The sequence below is a fragment of the Symphalangus syndactylus genome, chromosome 13 (genome assembly GCF_028878055.3).
Source record: "Symphalangus syndactylus isolate Jambi chromosome 13, NHGRI_mSymSyn1-v2.1_pri, whole genome shotgun sequence".
Lineage (NCBI taxonomy): Eukaryota > Metazoa > Chordata > Mammalia > Primates > Hylobatidae > Symphalangus > Symphalangus syndactylus.
In genome coordinates this window covers 104,588,085-104,610,761 of record NC_072435.2, presented here as the reverse complement: position 1 = coordinate 104,610,761, position 22,677 = coordinate 104,588,085, and the positions used below count along the sequence as shown (strand labels likewise).

The window sequence follows — 22,677 nt, the reverse complement described above, 5'->3', positions numbered from 1 at the left end:
ACCTTCGCACAGCTACCTCCTATCCTTCAGGTCTCTGCCAAAAGAGCTCCTCCACAGGGCATACTCCCCAACCAACTATCCAAAGCTGCCTCCACCCCTCTGAACCCTAACCCATCCCCAGCCAATTCAGCAGCAGTCCTGAAAAAAGGCCCCTCCTCCAAAATAAGCCCTAAACTCCTGAGGACTCTCAGCTCCCCTGCTTTGACCCCAGTCTGAGCCACACCATCTCGGCCAGATAACTGCAGCGGCCTCCCACCTTTCCTCTCGGCTTGCATTCTTGCCCCTCCAGCCTTCCTTTTCTAACAAGTCAGATCAAACCAGTCCCCAGTTCAAAGCCCTCTAGTGGCTCCCCGCTGCACATACAATAGAAGCCGATGCCGCCCACGGCCTCCTAGTCCCTGCACAATCTGCTCCCTGCCAACTTCGCCAGCCCCTCTCCTCCGCCGCCCTCCCCACCCTGGCCTCCCTGCCATTCTCCACAGGTGGCAGCTTTATAACCATCTCCAGACTTATACCCTAGCTTCTTCATCTGTCTGGAATGCTCTGCACCCAGGTGTCCACACACTTCACTCTCTTTTATACTTCCGGTCTCCGCTGAAACCTCACCTCCTGAGAGGAGCCTCCCTACCTGGAGCAGTCTCCCCCGTCGCTTGGCTCCTCCTCCTCTGCCCTCCCTATCCATGCCATGTCACACCAGCTAGTTTCTTGTTAGCATATCCTGAAATTCCCTGCTTACTGTCTGCACCGACCCCTGTCTGCTATCCTCATCCCCCCTGGAATACCAGCTCTAAGAGAGCAGGAAACTCCTGCAGGTCATGTCTGCTGCTACAACTCCACTGCCCTCGACAGGCCCCACCCCAGGCAGGCATTCAATAAATACTTGTTGCCTATATAAATGAATTCCCTCCTGGGCTATAAAACTGCAGCTGTAGAGTGCAAATAGAGATTCAAAGATAAATAAGGCAAGGCTCTGGCCCCTGAGAGACTCACAATCCAGGGGAGGTGTGGCAGCCTAGCTATTAGCCAACAGCACACCAGAGGTGCAGCCCTGTACAGATGAACGGGAAGCAGGGGACCTGGGGGAGAATCAGCACTTCCTAGGAGGCTCAAGGAGCCCTCACACACCAGGCAACTGGGCCCAGGCTTGAAGCAGATCCGAGACAGGATGGAGGTGGATCTACGACCTAAACCGTGGGTCAGCCATGTAACAACTAGGCCTTAAGGAAAGGGACAGCATTGCAGAGGAGGGGGAGCTTGAATGTGCACTGTAGCACCAGACTGTCTTAAATCCTGGCTCTGCCCCTTAAATAGCTGCATGATTCTGGGCAAATCATTCTACTTCTCTGAGCCTCAGTGTTTCCATCTGTAAAATGGGGACAACAGTAACTCCTTACATGGTTATTGTGATAATAAAATCAGGTAATTTGCGTAAAGCAAGGCTTTGGCCCAGTGCATCCTCTGAAGCTCTAGCTTTAGACAAAGAAAATGGGTTGATAATCAGGGGAAATCTGCTCCTGATTGACTGGATCGCTGATAATAAAGACGTGGGCAAGGCCCATGCTAGATGCTCTGGGTACCTTCAAAGAGAAAAAGGCCACCGGACAGACGTGTTCACCTCTTTTTCCCGCAGACTACAGCACGATGTGGGCTCAATGACTGCTGTGGGCTGAAGATGTTGGAAATACTTCCAAGGAGTGACTGGGACCTAAGTGAGTCCTTGATGGAGAAGTCGGACTTTAAAAAAGTTATCTGATGTCCTTGGCGACTAAATCTCAAAGTTATTCTCTCAGTTTAGGGAAATGTAACATGTAGATAAATAATTCCAGTTACCAGAGGAGGATTTTAAAAGTATTTTCTAAATAGAAAAATGTTGCAACATACAATTGGATTAACTGAGATACACTTTAAGAAAGTATAGATACCACCACCATGTCTAAAAAGTGACCTGTGGCTTCAGAATAAAGCAAAAACAAGAGAACACCTTTAAAAATAAGGGGCGCTAGAAAGCTCTCCACCTCCCTTTTCAAAAGTCTCTCAATGCCCCTCACATCAGCCCCTCAGTTTTGGGAGGTCCAAGATGCTGCCTCCCATTTCTCTGGACAGTGGCAGCAGACGACACCTACACAAAGCTGGACAAGGCCATCTTGGAAGTGTGGCTGTGGAGGATGCACCTGTATGCCACTGGGGGGCTAGATTTTTTCATCTCTAGAACTTCATTCTCTTGGCCTCTGCTTCAGACTTGCTGTTGGTAACAGTGGTCTGGCAGGGAGGAGGGTGGCCAAGTTCCAAAGAAGGCAGCAAAGCTGCAGTTGTGGAAAAGGGAGGTGGAGTGACTGAATACGGCCTTGGAATTGCATATGACATCTGCTTGAGGTTTCAGGCCACTTTAAGCAAAGCTCTGAAGATTGATTTTTTAAAAAATGAGGGTGTGGTCCAGAAAAATCTTACCTAAACCTCTGAGCCTCCAAGGTAAAGTCACCTACCTCTTTCTAAAGAACCCAGGTGTCCCTATCACTTATTGGAGTGCCAACTCACTCAAGAACTAAAAAGATTTTACTCTTTGGCAACTGTGTGTTTATGTCCCATCCCGCTAACCTTCTATCCACTGGGTGAAAAACAGCTGTATCTCCCCTCTGATCATGAGAGCAGGAACAAAGTTGGTACTCTGGTCCCAGAACACTAAAGTTGTCTAAAATGTCACAGAAATGTACACTGGGGCCAGGCAATTGTAAGGTCAGGCCCCAAGTCACTAGGGGAAAGGATTCTCCAAACTAAATCTGTTCAAATGTTGTACTCACCTGTTCTTCAAATGATGAGATCTGCCATCTGTACATTCTTAAGACATTCAACAAGCAGCTTGCATCTAAGACCTCATCATCAGTAACTTCTTGGCAGGACAAGGCTGGAAACAAAAAAGGTAAGACAATTATTAAATCCACCAGCATAACAACTAACCAGAAAACCTGCACAGTATAACATATCAAAGTTAACTAAAAATTAAAGACTGCAGGCTGGGCGTGGTGGCTTACGCCTGTAATCCCAGCATTTTGGGAGGCCGAGGTGGGCGGATCACAAGGTCAGGAGATTGAGACCATCCTGGCTAACATGGTGAAACCCCTATTACACTAAATATAAAAATAAAAAAATTAGCTGGGCATGGTGGTGGGTGGGTGCCTGTAGTCCCAGGTACTCGGGAGGCTGAGGCAGGAGAATGGCGTGAACCCAGGAGGCGGAGCTTGCAGTGAGCGGAGATCGTGCCACTGCACTCCAGCCTGGGTGACAGAGTGACACTCTGTCTCAAAAAAAAAAAAAAAAAAAAATTAAGGACTGCAGGATTCACCTTAGAATTAGGTATTTTTCATCATTCTTTGTAGCTTTACCCAATGCTTAGTACTCTATTAGGCACTTACGTTTACTGAATGAATGTAATTTTTCATGAGGTTACAACATTTAAATGAAGTAACTGATTCCTGTATCTTCAAACTATCATCATCAATATAAATTTGTTGCAAGGTTCTTATTGAGCAAAATGATTTTAACCCACAACTTTCAGGTTGGGAGGGCCCTTAAACATTCATCCAGTCCAACCCCATATTCAGTGCTACACTCCTCTCCACAGGGCTGTTTCCCAAAGCCTTTGCTTGTATTTGCCTGTATTTGAGTTTCTGATTTTCAAGGCAAAGCATCAAGCTATATGCAGCAGCCAAAAGGGTCTTTTGAGTAGTGTACTTTTATTTATTTATTTTTTTGAAACAGAGTCTTGCTCTGTCGCCCAGGCTGGAGTGTGATGGTGTGATCTCAGCTCACTGCAACCTCCGCCTCCCGGGTTCAAGCGATTCTCCTGCCTCAGCCTCCTGAGTAGCTGGGATTACAGGCATGCGCTACCACGCCCGACTAATTTTTGTATTTTTAGTAGAGATGGGGTTCCACCATGTTGGCCAGGCTGGTCTCGAACTCCTAACCTCATGATCGCCCACCTCAGCCTCTCAAAGTTCTGGGATTACAGGTGCGAGCCACTGCACCCGGCCGAGTGGTTTACTTTTCCATCACAAGTAGAATCAGGCCTAATAAAAGTTTGATGGGCTTATGAATTTATATTATAATTACTTCTAGACCAAGGATTGGCACTTTTTCTGTAAAAGTCCAGAAAATAAACATGTTAGGCTTGCTTTTTTTTTTTTTTTTTTGAGGCAGGGTCTCATTCTGTCAGGCTAGGGTGCAGTGGCATGATCTCGGGGTTCACTGCAGCCTTGACCTCCTGGGCCCAAGCAATCCTCTCACCTCGGCCTCCTGAGCAGCTGGGACTACAGGCACATGCCCTCGTGCTCAGCTAATTTTTGTATTTTTTGTAGTGACAGAGTTTCACCATGTTGCCCAGGCTGGTCTTGAATTTCTGGGGTGAAGTGATCTGCCCACCTTGGCCTCCCAACATGCTGGGATTACAGGTGTGAGCCCCTGTGCCTGGCCACATCTTAGGCTTTGTGGACCACATGGTCTCTATTGCAACTACTCACCTCTGCCATTGCAGCACAAAAGCAGCCATAGATGTAAAAAGAAAATCATATTTCAGGACCTTCTAAATGTATTATGCCAAGGGAAAAAGTGCTGGAAACAGTCATGTAACACAGCTGCTTTTCTTCTCTGGCGCATGGCCACTGCTTCCTGACCTTTGTGTTGAGATGTTACACATTAACCAGACTCCCTGTTCTTCACTCAAACCTAGGCTGAATGGACTGGAGATAGAGATCCTTGTGATTATTACCTCTTTACAACAGAATGGTAGGCAACCCCCTAAGAGTGAATCCATAGAAGCCAATCAAATCTTACATCTGTATGTTAGCCATTGTATGGAAAATGTTATAATTCTGTTCGGTACCTCCGTTTTTGTCATATAAATGATCCCCACTTTTCCCCACACTGGGAGCACTCATCACAATTTCCTGGTATTTGTGTGTCCCCAGACAGCCGCCTTCACACTTTGTGCTTGAATAAACCCTTTTAGCTGGATCTGGAACTCTTTATTTTAGGTTGACATAGGCAGTACCTAAACAAACAGACATGACTGTGTTCCAATAAAACTTTATTGACAAAAACAGGTGGTGGGCTGGATTTGGCCCATGAGCCATCAGGTGCAGACTCCTGATCTTGGCCATCCTCCTTCCCATCACATGTTACACTGGACCAGTACTGCTAGAGTGTGAGAGAAAAAAATGTAGGAGCCTGCCTCTCAGTGCAGTTTCTGGAAGTTCAGTGACTCCCAAGATAACAGTAGGCCAGCCTGTTTCTTCTTTCTGACTTGCCGTCAATGGCCTTGAAAGATTCCTTTAAAGCCCAGACTTCTGGGCTGCTCTGCCTATGAAGTAGCCATTCTTTTATTCCTTTACTTTCTTAATAAACTTGCTTTCACTTAAAAAAAATAATAATAAAGTGCAGGCTTCTGCATCAGTGTGTATATACCCTGGGGCTAGCCCTTTCCCTCCCAGGACAAAGGGAGCAGGGTTGGGAAAGGAACCACACCTTTCTCCCACACCCCTCGGGCAGCCCTTCTGTTAGCTCCCCCACCAATTACCCCCCAAAGGAAAATGTTAATGCCTCCTTTAACCCAACTTTGTCTAAAATAGTATGGGGCAATTTGGTGATATCTACTAACATTTTCATATCGTACAATCCAGCAATTTTACTTTTTCAATCCAGCAATTTTTTTCCTAGAGAAATGCATGCTTAGGTGCATAAAGGGATATGTATAAGGATGTTCACTGTAGCCTGCTTATCTTGACAAGGAGCTGGAGGCAAATGGCTGAATAAACTGGGGTGTCTTGACATTATGGAAACTATGCAGCTATAAAAGTGAATGAGGCTAGGCACAGTGGTTTACGCCTGTAATCCCAGCACTTTGGGTGGCCGAGGCGGTTAATCACTTCAGGTCAGGAGTTCAAGACCAGCCTGGCCAACATAGTGAACCATCAACTCCATTAAAAACAACAACAAACACCCAAAAATTAGGCGGGGGTGATGGGTGCACACCTGTAGTCCCAAATACTCAGGAAGCTGTGGCAGGAGGATCACTTGAACCCTGGAGGCAGAGGTTGCAGTGAGCCGAGATTGCATCACTGCACTCTAGTCTGGGCAACAGAATAAGACTCTGTCCCAAAGAACAACAAAAAAAAGTGACCAAGGTTTGCAAATCACATCTGATAAGGGATTAATACCCAGAATACATAAACTCAGAACTTCTAAAACTCAACAACAACAAAAGACCAAAGGCTGGGCGTGGTGGCTTACGCCTGTAATCCCAGCACTTGGGAGCCTGATGCAGGCAGATCACGAGGTCAAGAGATCGAGACCATCCTGGCCAACATGGTGAAACCCTGTCTCTACTAAAAATACAAAAATTAGCTGGGCGTGGTGGCATGCACCTGTAGTCCCAGCTACTCAGGAGGCTGAGGCAGGAGAATCGCTTAGAATCCAGGAGGCGGAGGTTGCAGTGAGCTGAGATGGTGCCACTGCAATCCAGTCTGGCGACAGAGTGACTTCTCAAAAAAAAAAAAAAAAAAAAAGAAACCCAATTCAAAAATGGGCAAAGGACTTGAACAGACATTTCTCCAAATGGCCAATAAGTAAATGAAAAGATGCTCAACATAACTTATCATTAGGGAAATGCAAATTAAAGAAATACCATACCATTAGGATGGCTACTATCAATAAAAACAGAAAATAATATGTGTTGGTGAGGAGAAACTGGAACTTTTATGCATGGCTGGTGGAATTATAAAATCGTGCACCATCTGTGGAAAACAGCACAGCAGCTCCTCAAAAAATTAAACAGAATTACCATTTGGTCCAGCAATTCTACTTCTGAGCGTTTACAGAAAATAATTGAAAGCAGGGAATTTGGACACTAATGTTCACAGCAACATTATTCATGATAGCCAAAGAATGAAAATAAGCCAAATGTCCACTGACTGACAGAGGGACAAACAAAATGCTGCATATACATGCAACAGAATATTATTCAGCCTAGGCCAGGCATGGTGGCTCACGCCTGTAATCCCAGGCATGGGAGGCCAAGGTGGGTGGATCACTTGAAGTCAGGAGTTCAAGATCAGCCTGGCCAACATGGTAAAACCCGGTCTCTACTAAAAATACAAAAAATTAGCCAGGTATGGTGGTGCACGCCTGTAATCCCAGCTACTCAGGAGGCTGAGGCAGGAGAATCACTTGAATCTGGGAGGTGGAAGTGGCAGTGAGCTAAGATCACACCACTGCGCTCCAGCCTGGGTGACAGAATGAGACTTCGTCTTAAAAAAAAAATAGAATATTATTCAGCCTTAAAAATGAATGAAATTCTGATACATGGTATAACATGGATGAACCCTGAAGATATTAAGTGAAATAAGACAGTTACAAAAGGGTGAATATTATATGAGTCTACTTAATGAGGTACATCTTATAAATATGAGGAAACTCATGACTTAATGAGGTCTGAGTCAAATTCACAGAGAGAGGAAGTAGGGCAGTGGTTACCAAGGGCTGGGGGAGGGGAGAATGGGAGTTACTGTTTCATGGGTACAGTTTCAGTACGGGATGATGAAGAGTTCTAGAGAGGGATGGCGCTGACTGCTGCACAACAGTGTGGCTGTACTTAATCTACTCAACTATACGCTGAAAATGGTAAATTTTATGTTATAGATATTTTGCCACAATTTAAAAAAGTAGGCAAAGGATATAAACTAGCAATTCACAGAAGACAAACTATAAGACCAATACACTCAAAAAAGAAAAAAAAGGCCGGGCACGGTGGCTCAAGCCTGTAATCCCAGCACTTTGGGAGGCTGAAGCGGGCCAAGGTCAGGAGATCGAGACCATCCTGGCTAACACAGTGAAACCCCATCTCTACTAAAAATACAAAAATATTAGCCGGGTGTGGTGGTGGGCTACTCGGGGGGCTGAGGCAGGAGAATAGCTTGAACCCGGGAGGCGGAGCTTGCAGTGAGCCAAGATTGCACCACTGCACTCCAGCCTGGGCGACAGAGCAAGACTCTGTCTCAAAAAAAAAAAAAAAAAACAGTGAAGGAGGTAGAGCTACATGTACTAAAATGGACGCTTCTCTAATGTATTATATTTGGCCATGTAAATCACAAACAGAACAAAACAATATACAGGCCAGGTGTGGTGGTTCATGCCTGTAATCCCAGCACCATGGGAGGCTAAGGCGGGTGGATCGCCTGAGCCCAGGAGTTCAAGACCAGCCTAGGCAACAGGGTGAAACTCCATCTCTACTAAAAATACAAAAATTAGCCGGGGTGTGGCAGCAGGCACCTGTAGTCCCAGCTACTCAGGAAGCTGGGGTGGGAGGATAGCTTGAGCACAGGAGGCTGAGGTGCAGTGAGCCAAGACTGCACCATTGCACTTCAGCTTGGGTGAGACCCTGTCTCCAAAAAACAAAAAAACCCACAATATATAATTTCTATGGATGCATAGAAATGTATTCAAATGCACAGAAAAGGGTCTGGAAGGATTCATCTATAGCTTCCTTTTGGGAAAGGTGGAGGGGAGCAGGGTTGATTATTGATAAAGGGGACTTTGGCCTTCTCTGTAATGCTTTAATTTTTTACAAAGAGAACTGATTCATGCATTACTTGTATAATTAAAAAATTATTTATAGGCCAGGCATGGTGGTTCATGTCCGCAATCCCAGCACTCTGGGAGGCCAAGGCGGGCAGATTGCTTGAGCTTAGGAGTTCAAGATCAGCCTGGGCAACAAGTCAAAACCCTGTCTCTACCCAAAATACAAAAAATTAGCCAGGCGTGGTGGCATGTGCCTGTAGTCCCAGCTACTTGGGAAATGGAGATGGAGGATTGTTTTGGGCCTGGAAGGCAGATGCTGCAGTGAGCTGAGGTTGTGCCACTGCACTCCAGCCTGGGTGACAGACAGAACCCTGTCTTAAAAAAAAAAAAAAAAAAAAAAAAAATTTTTTTTTTTCTTCTAAAAAACCGAAGTTAGAGATATTGGAGAGCAGAAGCAGAGAAATGAGCAGACATCCTAGGACAGCAGCCCAAGGATGGCTCTGGCTCCCAGCACTGGGTCCCATGTGAATGATAAGGACAGTGCTGAGGTCAGGGTTAGGATAATTCATGTGGACATTTCAGCTTTCACAAAATCTTTGGAGTCGTGTTTTTAACCAATTTCCCATTTGCCCCAAGAATATTCCTGTCTCTAATCCTAATGTAACATCATATACATTTCTCTTACATTAGGATTAGAGACAAGTTCTATTTAAAAATAACTCCCACGAACATGGCTGGGTACGGTGGCTCACCCCTGTAATCCCAGCACTTCAGGTCAGGAGTTCGAGACCAGCCTGGTCAACATAGCAAGATCCCATCCCTATTTTTTAAAAAAATTTAAAAAGGCCAAGCATGGTAGCTCACGCCTGTAATCCCAACACTTTGGGAGGCCAAGGCGGGTGCATCACTTGAGGTCAGGAGTTCGAGAGCAGCCTGGTGAAACCCTGTCTCTACTAAAAATACAAAAACTAGCCAGGCGTGGTGGGGCGTGCCTGTAATCCCAGCTACTCGGGAGGCTGAGGCAGGAGAATTGCTTGAACCCGGCAGGCAGAGGTTGCAGTGAGCTGAGATCCCGCCACTGCATTCCAGCCTGAGCGACAAGGCAAGACTCATCTCAAAAAAAAAAAGAAAAAAAAAAGAAAGAACTCCAAGAACAGTTTTTCTATTTTCACATTTAAAATCAGTCAGATTTGCTTCGGCCTCAAAGAGCATGTTTATGCAAAATTAGATGAACGCTGGCAGCGAGTTGCACATTTTTTTTTTCTAAACCAGGAATGGGCTAAAAAAACAGGACAGTAAAAGAAATTATTCTCAAGTCACCTCTTCTACAGAAAAGTACACTTGCTTCCTAAAGATTTCTGTGTCAAGCAGAGCTCACATGGGAAAATACCTCAGTGAAGCACGATTTAGCTGAATGTTTTTTAAACCCAATTTTCTCCTTACAGTGAGAGCAATACATATTTATTGTTAAAAGTAGAAGTATAGTTTTTTTCCAAAAATGATTTTAAAATTAACAGTGACTGCACAATACCAAAATGGCCACTGCTAACATTTCAGCATTTTTCAGTCCAGCCTTTATCTGTGGAAGTTCCTACCTTGATGAAGTCAAATTATATTTTGTACGCTGCTCTTTAAATTTAATATTACAGCCTGTGCCCTCACTCAAATTAAAAAAAAAATTTCATAAAAGTGATTCTTAATGGCTGTATGCCATCGATTATTTAATAATTTTCCCATCTAAGTGCTAGCCAAGCACTACTCTGCTTAGCTTCTGAGGTCTGATGAGATCAGGTACGTTCAGGGTAGTATGGCCACAGGTGATTGCTTAATGATTCTGTTTGATATCTACACTTTCCCTTTTTTGCCATTATAATTAGGTGTTGGAGATCTTTGTGCATACATCGCACTCTGTATAATACCCATGGAATATCAGCAGATTTTATGAAGAAAAAAAAAACAGTTCTATAGTCAAAAAAGTTGGTTTAAAAATGAAGTTGGGGTGGGTGCGGTGGCTCACACCTGTAATCCCAGCACTTTGAGCTGAGGCAGGCAGATCAATTGAGGTCAGGAGTTCGAGACCAGTCTGGCTAACATGGCGAACCCCATCTCTACTAAAAATACAAAAATTAGCCAGGTGTGGTGGCATGCAGCTGTAATCCCAGATACTAGGGAAGCTGAAGCAGGAGAATCACTTGAACCCGGGAGGTGGGGGTTGCAGTGAGCTGAGATCGTGCTATTGCGCTCCAGCCTGGGCAATAGAACAAGACTCTGTCTCAAAAATAAAATAAAATAAAAATAAAAATGAAGTTGGGGCCAGGTGTAGTGGCTCATGCCTGTAATTCCAGCACTTTGGGAGGCTGAGGCAGGCAGATCACTTGAGGTCAGGAGTTTGAGACTAGCCTGGCCAACATAGCAAGACCCTGTCTCAACTAAAAATGCAAAAAATTAGCTGGGTGTGGTGGCACAGACCTGTCATCCCAGCTACTCAGGAGGCACAAGAATCACTTGAACCCAAGAGGTGAAGGTTGCAGTGAGCTGAGATTGTACCACTGCACTCCAGGCTGGGCAACAAGGTGAGACTCTGTCTCAAAAAAAAGTTGGGTAGGTTATTTCTTAAAACCTTTACCAAGCCAGTGTATATTATGACTCTCCAAGTTGGGGGCTACCATTCAGCCATTCCTAAACTTGTTTGCTTTTAGACTCCATTTTTCAGGCTAGTTAAGTCACAATCTGCGTTTCTAACCATTTTCATAAGGCAGACTCCCACACATGGAATTACTGGGTCAAATAGTACTGAATATTTCACAAACTATTATTGTGTAGTTCCAAACTGCTTTCCAGAAAAGTGGCACTAAGTTATACCCCTCTCAGCGGTGTATGGATGTATTGTCCAACAGCTGGACAGGGCTGCAAATTTGTTTTTTAATCTTTGCTGACAGGCAAAAAAATAACATTTTTATTTTGTTTATACTTCTTTGATGATGGTCAAGTTGAACATTTGAGTTTGTTAGCAATTTGTTTTACTTCTTTTGTGAATTACCTTATTTTCTAGGCTAATGGACTTTTTTTTTTTTTTTTACTTTAATGTTTTTGAAACCAGAATACTTCTTACAATGAAACTGTTTATGTGGCAATGGATTTCTTTCCTTCCTTAAAAAGCTGTTATTAACTTGACAATTTAAAAAATAAATGGTTCCATCTTTGATTTTTTTTTTTTTTAAGACGGAGTTTCGCGCTTGTTGCTCAGGCTGGACTGCAATGGTGTGATCTCGGCTCGCTGCAACCTCTGTCTCCCGGGTTCAAGCGATTCTTCTGCCTCAGCCTCCTGAGTAGCTGGGATTACATGCACGTGCCACCATGCCTGGATAATATTTTTTGTGCTTTTAGTAGAGGCGGGGTTTCTCCATGTTGGTCAGGCTGGTCTCGAACTCCTGACCTCGTGATCCACCTGCCTTGGCCTCCTAAAGTGCTGGGATTATAGGCATGAGCCACTGCACCCGGCCTCCATCTTTGATTTTTAAAAAATACCCGTTTGTATTTATTGGGCTCTTGGTGTTTTTTATTCATAATGATCTATATGATCTTTTCCTACAAGAAGGCTATTAACTCTTTGCCTGTCATCTGGACTTCTTTGAAAAGGTAAATAATTCCCCTGAAATTCCCATCTAGATACCTTTCAGAAGGTGCAACAGTGTTAAGGATAAATACTGGTGTGAGGGGGGCTCCTTCTGATCCCTGTCGTACTGGGAGGTGAACTCTTCCAGCCACCTGATGAAAGCAGGACAGGCAGACAGGCCTTGTAGCAGGGAGTTCATGAAGCAGGTGTTCCCTAAATTAACAAGGCCAGGCACGAGCCCTAAAAAAAAGCAGGGGGAAGAAGAGAACAGCATATCACATTTGACCCATTTCTCTCCCATTTGGGACCCAGAGTTCCTGCTCTGTGGCCTTAAATTTGGAATCCAGATCCAAGAAGATCCTTATCCACAGAGATGTGGGGCCAGGCCTTCTATCTGTGCCAAGGCTTGGTTCTAGTACTGCTCCGCAGACTGTAAGCACAGAAGGACAGGTCCCCTTTGTGTGTTATTTTTGAAACCTATCATGGTATCCAGCACAGCTTGGTTCTTCCTAAATGTACAAAAACACTTAGTAACCATCTCCTATCTTTTTCTCTTCCTCATTCTCCCCTATATGCTCTCTTTCTTCTTTAATCAGAAAGCAATGTTTCTCAGAACAGAAGAAAACAATTGTTCTGTTGTTACTTCCCCAGGACAATGATTCTGTTCTTATCTTAACAATCACTGAGAAAGACACCACTATACCAATTCTGATCAGTCTTTCTGCAGAGATAACAAAATCTAATACACTTCTCTCTTCTGCTAGCAATCTTTTTAAAAAGCTTTTTATTATCAAAGTTCTCAAAGACACACAAAAAGGGGGAGAATGTAAAATAAACCTCAATTATAACTGTCCCCAGATTTAACAATGATCATATTTTGCCACATTCTTCTTTCTTTCTTTGCTGAATTTTAATCAATGTTACATAAAGCAACACTTTCAAAAGGGAGCATTTAAAAAAATAAGAAAATAATTTTTTAGTAATGAAGGCACTAATTTGAATTACCAGTTACTAGCAAGCTAGTCTGAGAGAACACAAATGTATGATGTAATTGGTCAGTCTGTACCACTGAAAACTACAACTGCCATACTAATGAGAACACTTCTTAGACAATTATGCCGCTTGACATTTTTCATTACAAAGCATGCCTCAAACTCCAGTATGGAGAGGGGCTGAAATGGAAATCTTTTTACTACAGGGTATAAAATAATGACTAACGGTAAAAGTACTGTTTCAAAACCTGAAGTCCTAATTTTAAAGATACAGAGAACAAATATGACCAACCTCCCCACCTTCTTTGTACTGTTTTCAGATAACAGGGATCTGGGTCAAGTCTACAGACCATGATGCAGTGTTCTCATTCTTACCTTTTCTACGCTTCTTTCTTTCTGTAATGGGACCCCAAATAACATATATTCCTGCTGCAAGAGCAGCAGCAATTCCACCTATAACTCCCCAGTTCTTCATGACTTTATATCTAAAAAAGAAAACAAGTTACTGTCTTCCCTCATCACAAACACAATAGGCGAATATACAGATATAGACAGAATAACATTTTGTCAAAATAACCCACCAAATACCTCATTTCAAGTGAAAGCAATATATAGTCATAGGATTACATCTTGAAAATCAGGATGTTTAGACATTAGGATTTAAAATCTAAGTCAGCCAGGCGCGGTGGCTCATCCCTGTAATCCCAGCACTTTGGGAAGTCAAGGCAGGAGGATCCTTTGAGCCCCAGAGTCCGAGACCAGCCTGGGCAACATGGTGAAGCCCCGTCTCTACTAAAAACACAAAAATTAGCTGGCCGTGGTGATGTGCACCTGTAATCCCAGCTACTCGCGAGGCTGAGGCAGGAGAATCACTTGAATCTGGGAGGCAGAGGTTGCAGTGAGCTGAGATCGTGCCATTGCACTCCAGCCCGGGTGACAGAGCAAGACTCAGTCTCATTAAAAAAAAAAAAAATCTAAGTCAGATCATAACATTCCAAAGGCTACTTCTCACTCTGAGGAAAAACTGAAGTTATTTTCCTTTTCTGCCTCTCACTCCACTTCCACACGGAACGTTACCAGCCAATGTTCCAACCTCAAGGCCTTTGCACTGCTGTTCCCTCTGTTCAGATGCTCTTCCCTTAGATCACTGCTTGGCTCACTCCTTTATCTCCCTTCGCTTCTCAAGAGGCCTACCTGAACATATCAGTGGGACCTGCCCTGGTCCCCTTGATATGTTTCTACTTTTTCTTTTTACCATAGCACTTACCACCTTCTAACATAAAATTAACTTACTTGCTATGTTTGTTTGTTTTCCTTTTTTTTTTTTTTTTTTAATGCACTGGGTTTGTTGTCTGTCTCCCTCAACTGGCATGTGCTTTGTTTTACTCACTAATGAGCTCAAGGGTCTAGATCATACTTGGCACATAGTAGGTTCTCAATATTTATTGAGGTCAGGCGTGATGGCTCATGCCTATAATCCCAGCACTTTGGGAGGCCGAGGTGGGCAGATCACCTGAGGTCAGTGGGAGACCAGCCTGGCCAGCAACACGGTGAAACCCCGTCTCTACTAAAAATACAAAAATTAGCTGGGTGTGGTGGTGGGTGCCCGTAATCCCAGCTACTCTGGAGGTCGAGGCAGAATGGCTTGAGCCCAGGAGGTGCAGGTTGCAGTGAGCCCAGATCGCGCCACTGCACTCCAGCCTGGGCGACTGAGTGAGACTCTGTCTCAAAAAAAAAAAAAAAAAAAATACACATATATATATATTTATCGAATGACTGAATACTGGAGAAAATATACAGAAATGATTTTCTCTTTTAGAATATTAGACAGGAAAGGGGCACACATACTATGGTATAAAAGAGCTGAATATTTATAAAATTAAAGATTTCCTAACTTCAGGCATGACTTGAACACTGGTTATGCTTTTGCTACATATTAAGAAATTTCACCAGCAATTTAAAACATTGTTTTTATACAAAGTTATATATTTCTACAAAATAAGACAAACCACCTATGTGTATATAGCTATGTAATGTGTATCTGCATATGTGTTACACACGTATACATATGTGTTTGTGTGTGTGTAATACATTATTATCCCAATATTTGGATCATGTGAATATTGTTTTGATTTCAGTTCAGTAAACATTAACTTGGTGAAGAGTCACTGGTGATAATATTGACTCTGTTTTATAATAATCAGCATTTCTTAGTATCATAGCTGATAGCTGAATTTCAGATAAATATTTGTTTTCCAAGACAGAGTCAACAGAATATGCACCAAACTTGGTTAAGAAAGTGGGATTACATTATTCTGGTTCAGTCCTGGCTTTGCTACTTCATTTGGCATCATTTCACCTTCTAAGCCTCAGTTTCCTTATCTGTACAATGGGGACAATCCATAAGACCTACCTCATAGGGTTGTTGTGAGGATTAAATAAGTGTGAATGCATAGAGTACATAGTAAGAACTTAATAAATGTTAGCTGCTACAAATTAAGCATTACAATCTCAGGATCATTCATGAAAGCTATTCTTTCTTTTTTCTTTTTTTGAGACAGTGTCTTGCTCTAGTTGCTCTAGTGCCCAGGCTGGAGTGCAGTGGTGCCATCTCAGCTCAACACAATCTCCACCTTCCAGGCTCAGGTGATCCTCCTGCCTCAGTCTCCCAAGTAGCTGAGACCACAGGTGCACACCACACGCCCAGGTAATTTTTTAATTTTTTTGTAGAGACAGGGTATTGCTACATTGCCCAGGCTGGTCTCGAACTCCTGAGCTCAAGCAATCCACCTGCCTCAGCCTCCCAAAGTGCTGGGATTACAGATGTGAGCCACGATGCCCAGCTGGTGAAAGGTATTCTTGAAGTTTCTTAATACATCACTGTGCTTTTACACAATACATGAGTTCACAAAAGTGCCTGGAAAGATTAAAAAGGACTGTCATGGAAGTGATAAAGCACTTTACCAGTGCTTTAAAATCCCCTAATCAAACTAATATTTAAGGGTACATACTCTCTGCCAGGCCCTGTGACAATCTTACCTCATTTTTAAAACAACCCCACAGAAGCAGGTTCTACTATCACTTTCATTTTTATAGCAGAAGAAACTAAGATCCCAACTTGGTCACAGTGAGTGAAGGAACATGGCTCTGAATCATGCCTGTCTGCCTCCCCAGGTCTGTGCTTAAAACCACGAAGTTCAAGATGGAAACTGAAGGGAAGAGTGTCAAGGGGATGGGAGAGAGGACATGTCCATGACTTTAGCAGCATAAGGAAAAAGTACCCAGGGACAAGTGGCGACTTTGGAAACTCCATTCCTCTGCAAAATGACATCACGAGGAGAGTGGTGGGGCCTGAGGGTGAAAAGATCTGGCATCTCCTCCCAACTCTGCTATGAGGTCAGCTATGGGGCCACACTTCCCATCTACGGAATGGGGGCACTGGACAGGATAAGTATCGAGGACTTTCAGCCGTGGGATAATAAGCTCTTTAAACCTGCTCCAGTTCCAGAGGACGCCGACCTGAGCAACAGGTCTCAGTCATTTGGGGTCAGCAGTGGGGGAGGGGGTACTCAGTTCTGAAGTCTGGAGCCCTTGGGAGGGTGAATAAGAGGGAAATGGGGGCCCTGACAGGATTGGGGACCCAGGCAATCGAGGAGTCCTAACAAGAACGGAGGGTTTTAACAGGACCAAGTAACCTTAACAGGTTAAGGCGGCCCTGACCAATTTACAGACCCTTGCAAAACAACGGCCTTTACTCACACTAATAACATCAGGGACCCAGACAGAAGTGGGGATCCATATTAGACTAGAGGGCGGGCTAACAGGAATGGGGGCGGTACTAACAAAACGAGGGGCTTGCAGGCCCGGGGCACTTACAGGACTGGAAGAACCATGCCAAGATTGGGGAACCCTGGCAGTCCAGAAACTGATATGACTGGGGAACCCAGAAGGATTGGGGGTATACTAGAAGGATTGAGGGGTCTTGGCAGGCTTAGGAGGCACTGAAAGGACTGAGGGCACTGACAGAATTAGGGGCCTTGACAAGACTGGAGTGCCCTCGGTGTCCTGGTAACAATGACAGGAGGAGGAGGGACTGACAGACCTGGGGAGTGCAGACAGAATTGGTGTTGCCGAAGGACTGGAGCCCGTCAGTCCTCCCACCTACGGGCCCAGGCCTCCAACCCTAATGGACGCAGAAGCTTCCAGAATGCCCGCGCGGGCCCTGGAGACCCCAACTAGGGCATGAAAAAGCCGTCACGGGCCCAAGCTGGGGACCCTGGTCCCGGCCTCTTCGGCCGCCCCGCCCCCCAAAATCTCACCTGACGGCCGCCCCAGACCGCAGGAAGCGCTGGATGGCCCTGTCCGCCGCGGTCATCGCCGCCTCGGTCCGGGAGCGCAGCATTGCAGCCGCACCGAAGGCCTGAAGCCGCTTCCTCCGCTACCGCCACCGCCGCCGCCGGAACGACAGCTACGAAGGTTCCCGAGACAGCGGAACCTGCGGCCGCAGTCCCAGCACCTCGGGGGAACGTAGACCACAGGACAGCGCCCAGGGGGACCGGAAGTAGCTGCCCCCGGAGAGCAATAGCTGACGGACCACGTCCTTTCTTTCTTTTCCCTTAGCAACAGGCCCCGGCGTCGGTTGCTACGCCAGGCTCAGTTGCCTGGGGCTGCTTGGTTTTCAGATTTGCTTAAGCTCCATTCATAAATACAGATGGCACACTTCTAGGATGGACCCTGGGTCATGATTTGAATTTTTCGATGTGGGGAAGGGAGGCCAACAGCCGAAAGTCGGGTCAGGCCTCTGCTATAATTAGTTATTATTGTGGCCAGAGTGGAAATAGGTCGCAGAGGAAGGAACCTTAATGAGCATGAGGCCCATCTCTGACGATATCAGTGCAGAAATCAACGTCTTTAATAGCCAACAAACTTATTGTTTACTTGGGTGCCAGGTATAGAGCTAAGTATGTCACATGCATTATTTACGTTTAATATTCACACCAACTCTCACATTACCTACATTTTACATCCCAGGGAACCCAAGAAATTTGAAGAAATAGTAAGTTTTTTGACACAGCTTGTAAGTGGTGAAATAGAGATTGGCAGTTCAGTCTGCGTATCTCCAGAATAGCACTCTCCAACAGAAATATACAGGAGCCACATAGGTAATTTTACATTTTCTAGTAGCCACACTAAAGTAAAAAGCAGGAGGTAGGCCAGACGCCGTGGCTCACGCCTGTAATCCCAGCACTTTGGGAGAACGAGGCTGGTGGATCACCTGAGGTCAGGAGTTCGAGACCAGCTTGGCCAACATGCTGAAACTCCATCTCTACCAAAAATACAAAAATTAGCCGGGCGTGGTGGCAGGCGCCTGTAATTCCAGCTACTCAGGAGGCTGAGGCAGGAGAATTGCTTGAACCGTGGGGGTGGAGGTTGCACTGAGCCGAGATCATGCCACTGCACTCCAGCCTGGGTGACAGAACAAGACTCCATCTCAAAAAAAAAAAAAAAAAAGAGGTCAGGCGTGATGGCTCATACTTGTAATCCCAGCACTTTGGGAGGCCGGGGGGTGGGGGGGGGGGCGGATGGCTTGAGGTCAGGAGTTCGAGACCAGCCTGGCCAATATGGTGAAACCCCGTCTCTACTAAAAAATCAAAAGATTAGCCGGGTGTGGTGGTGCGTGCCTGTAATCCCAGCTACTCAGGAGGCTGAGGCAGAAGAATCGCTAGAACCTGGGAGGTGGAGGCTGCAGTGAGCTGAGATCACACCACTGCACTCCAGCCTGGGCAACAGAAAGAGATTCAGTCTCAAAAAAAAAAAAAAAAAGCAAGAGGTAAAATTAATTTTAACCATATATTTTCCTTGACCCAATATGTTCGAAATATTGGGGCAGGTGCAGTGGCTTATGCCTATAATCCCAGCACTTTGGGAGGCCAGGTGAGAGGATGGCTTCAGGCCCAGAGTCCAAGACCACCTGGGCAACATAGCAAGAACCCATGGCTACCAAAAACAAAGAAAAGAGAAACAAAAAATGTCATTTCTATGTGAAAATTATTGATGAGATAATTTACATTCTTTTTTTTTTTTGAGACGGAGTCTTGCTCTGTCACCCAGGCTGCAGTGCAATGGCATGATCTCACCTCTCAGGTTCAAGCGATTATCCTGCCTCAGCCTCCTGAGTAGCTGGGATTACAGGTGCACACCACCATGCCCGGCTAATTTTTTTGTATTTTTAGTAGAGACAGGGTTTCACCATGTTGGTCAGGCTGCTTGAACTCCTGACCTCGTGATCCACCCGCCTCGGGCTCCCAAAGTGTTGGGATTACAGGTGTGAGCCACCGCGCCTGGCCCATTATTTTTTTGTTTTTTGGTACTAAGTACCTCTCAGTTTGGAGTACCCACTTTTCATGTGCTCAGTAGCCACAAGTGGTCAGCAGCTACTGTATTGGACAGCACAGTTTATAAAGCATTAGAGCCAGCGAGATTTTTCCCTCCCTTTCAATTGCATTCTCAGACTCCAGACTGAGTAATTGCATTCATGCTGGGGGTGGTGTCGCATACCTGTAGCCCCAACTACAGAAACAAAACAAAAGAAATCAACGCGTTAGATCAGTAGTTCTCAAAGTTTTTGTTCTCCAGATCTCTTTGTATGCTTAAAAAGGATTGAGGGATTTTGTTTCCATCTAACTGTACTCTGTTAGAAATTAAAATTGAGAATTTTTGTTTCCTTAAAATTGAGGTATATAGGCATATCTTGTTTTTTATTTTTGAGACGGAGGCTCGCTCTGTGGCCCAGGCTGGAGTGCAGAGGCGTGATCTCGGCTCACTGCAAGCTCCGCCTCCCGGGTTCAAGCGATTCTCCTGCCTCAGCCTCCCGAGTAGCTGGGACTACAGGCGCCCACCACCACGCCCAGCTAATTTTTGTATTTTTAGTAGAGACAGGGTTTCACCATATTGGCCAGACTGGTCTTGAACTCCTGACCTTGTGATCCGCCCACCTCGGCCTCCCAAAGTGCTGGGATTACAAGTATGAGCCACCATGCCCCGCCCGGCATATCTTGTTTTATTGCACTTCACTTTATTGTGCTTCACAGATACTGCATTTTTACAAGTTCAAGTCTGTGGCAACCTGACTACAGCAAGTCTATTGGCAACATTTTCAACAGCATGTGCTCACTTTGTGTCTCTGTACCACATCCTGGTAATTCTTGCAATATTTCAAACATTTTTTTCTTTTCTTTTTTGCAATAGTGCCTCACTCTGTCACGCAGGCTAGAGTGCAGTGGCGCAATCTTGGCTCACTGCAACCTCCACCTCCCGGGGTTCAAGCGATTTTCGTGCCTCAGCCACCCAGATAGCTGGAATTACAGGCACGTGCCACCATGCCTGGCTAATTTTAGCATTTTTAGTAGAGATGGGGTTTCACTGTGTTGGCCAGGCTGGTTTCGAACTCCTGACCTCAGGAGATATGCTTGCCTTGGCCTCCCAAAGTGCTGGGATTACAGGCGTGAGCCACCGCGCCTGGTCCCAAAGTTTTTCATTATTATTATACCTATTAAGGTGATCTGTGATCAGTGATCCTTAATGTTACTACTGTAATTGTTTTGGGGTGCTACAAACTGCATTCAGGTAAGACAGCCAACTTAATCAGTATTGTGTGTGTTCCAAGTGCTCCACTGACTGGCTGTTCCCTCTTCTCTCTCCCTCTTCACAGGTCTCCCTAGTCTGTAAGACACAGCAATATTGAATTTCAGTCAGTTAATAACCCCACGCCTCTAAATGTTCGAGGGATAGGAAGAGTCGCACATCTCTCACTTTAAATCAAAAGCTAGAAATGATTAAGCTCAGTGAGGAAGGCGTGTCAAAAGTCAGCATAGGCTGACAGCAAGGCTTCTTGCACCAAACATTTATCCAAGTTGTGAATTCAAAGGAAAATTTCCTGAAGGAAATTAAAAGTGCTACTCCAGTGAGCAGAATGTAAACTAAAAATCCTAAGCGCCCCCAACTGACTGAATGGGCTCCCTCTTGGCCAAGGGGACCTTCAAGAAACCTTAAACACTGAGTTCCCGGCCATGATGAGATGGGAGGTCAGACATGCCTCCTTATACCCTCTTCCTTAGAAGTTTAGACACAACAACTGACCAGCATTAACGTTAAAACAGTGATCATAAGACAGACAGAATGGACTCTTTGTGGCAATAAGATACCAAATTATAAACAGGATCTAAGGTCATGCCAAGCAAGGATTGAGTTACACACCCCTGCACTTAGAGAATAAACTGTTTTATATCAGGTTTTTCTTTTTCTTTCTTTTTTTGTTTTTTTTTTGAGACACTCTGTTGCCCAGGCTGGAGTGCAGTAGGGCGATCTCGGCTCACTACAACCTCCACCTCCCAGGTTCAAGCGATTCTCCTGCCTTAGCCTCCTGAGTAGCTGGGACTACAGGTACGTGCCACCACGCCTGGCTAATTTTTGTATTTTTAGTAGAGACGGGGTTTTGCCATGTTGGCCAGGCTGGTCTCAAACTCCTGACCTCAGGCGAATCAAGATATGGAATCACCACTGCCCACAAGTGACCCCCTGGCCCTTTGTACTCACTCCCCTCCATCCCCCTTCAACCCCTGGCAACCACTGATGGAAACAGAAATATTTAAAACCCAACAATACTGAAGCAGGCCAGGCGCGATGGCTCACACCTATAATCCCAGCACTTTGGGTGACTGAGGGTGAGTGGACCCCTTGCACCCAGGAGTTTGAGACGAGTCTGGGCAACATGGTGAAACCCTGTCTCTACAAAAATACAAAATTTAGCTGGGTGTGGTGGCACACACCTCTAGTCCCAGCTGCTTGGGAGGCTGAGGTGGGAGGATTGCTTGAGCCCGGGAGTTAGAGGTTGCAGTGAGCCATGATTGTGCCACTGTACTCCACCACACAGCCTGGCCAACAGAGCAAGATCATGTCTCGAAAAAAAAAAAAACAGCAGATATTCTATTAGACGTCAGACCCATGATCACATCACTCATTGTATAGCCTCTGGAAAACTCCGAGATACACTGGTGAGTGAATGGGAATGGGAAGGGCTTAGTATTATTATGAAAAATTCTGACCCAATGAACCTCCTAAAAGGGTCTTGAGCACCCTTAGGGAGCCTGCAGACTGCACTTTGAGAACCACCACTTTAGCCGGCTGTGTGAATACTAAAATTAGTCTAGCTATTTTTTTGTATTTTTTGTAGAGGCAGAGGGTTCCACCATGTTGCCCAGACTGGTCTCAAACTCCTGGGCTCAAGTGATCTACCCGCCTTTGGCCTCTGAAAGTGCCCTCTCTTTAAATGCCACACTCACCCAACACACTCTGAGTAAGCCCCTAGAGGAGAGGGCTGGCCCAGAGGATCCACCCTAGTTTGCAACACTTCGAATATGCAGAGCTTGCTTCCTTTTGTCCTCAGCGCTGGGTCTTAGTGTCTGGTTTGGAAAAACAAGATGCTTTCACATGAACATGTAC

General features: G+C 45.1%; 1 protein-coding gene across 5 annotated transcripts in view; it reads right to left on the bottom strand.

Moving 5' to 3' along the window:
* The window catches only part of USP30 (ubiquitin specific peptidase 30), a 35,150-nt gene extending 17,411 nt beyond the window's left edge, over nucleotides 1-17,739 (bottom strand). For 2 of the 5 annotated variants that reach the window (XM_063614489.1, XM_063614490.1), the window contains exons 1-4: nucleotides 17,496-17,688; nucleotides 13,552-13,661; nucleotides 12,242-12,424; nucleotides 2,799-2,902 (exon numbers count right to left, since the gene is read on the bottom strand). In XM_063614489.1, coding sequence (XP_063470559.1) covers nucleotides 2,799-2,902; nucleotides 12,242-12,424; nucleotides 13,552-13,661; nucleotides 17,496-17,578 — 480 coding nt within the window. In that variant the 5' untranslated portion in view covers nucleotides 17,579-17,688. Of the gene's footprint in view, nucleotides 1-2,798; nucleotides 2,903-12,241; nucleotides 12,425-13,551; nucleotides 13,662-17,495 lie in introns of all 5 variants that reach the window. The other 3 variants (XM_055236759.2, XM_055236760.2, XM_063614491.1) reach the window with 3 other exon arrangements.
* Between the last annotated feature and the right edge of the window lie 4,938 nt (nucleotides 17,740-22,677).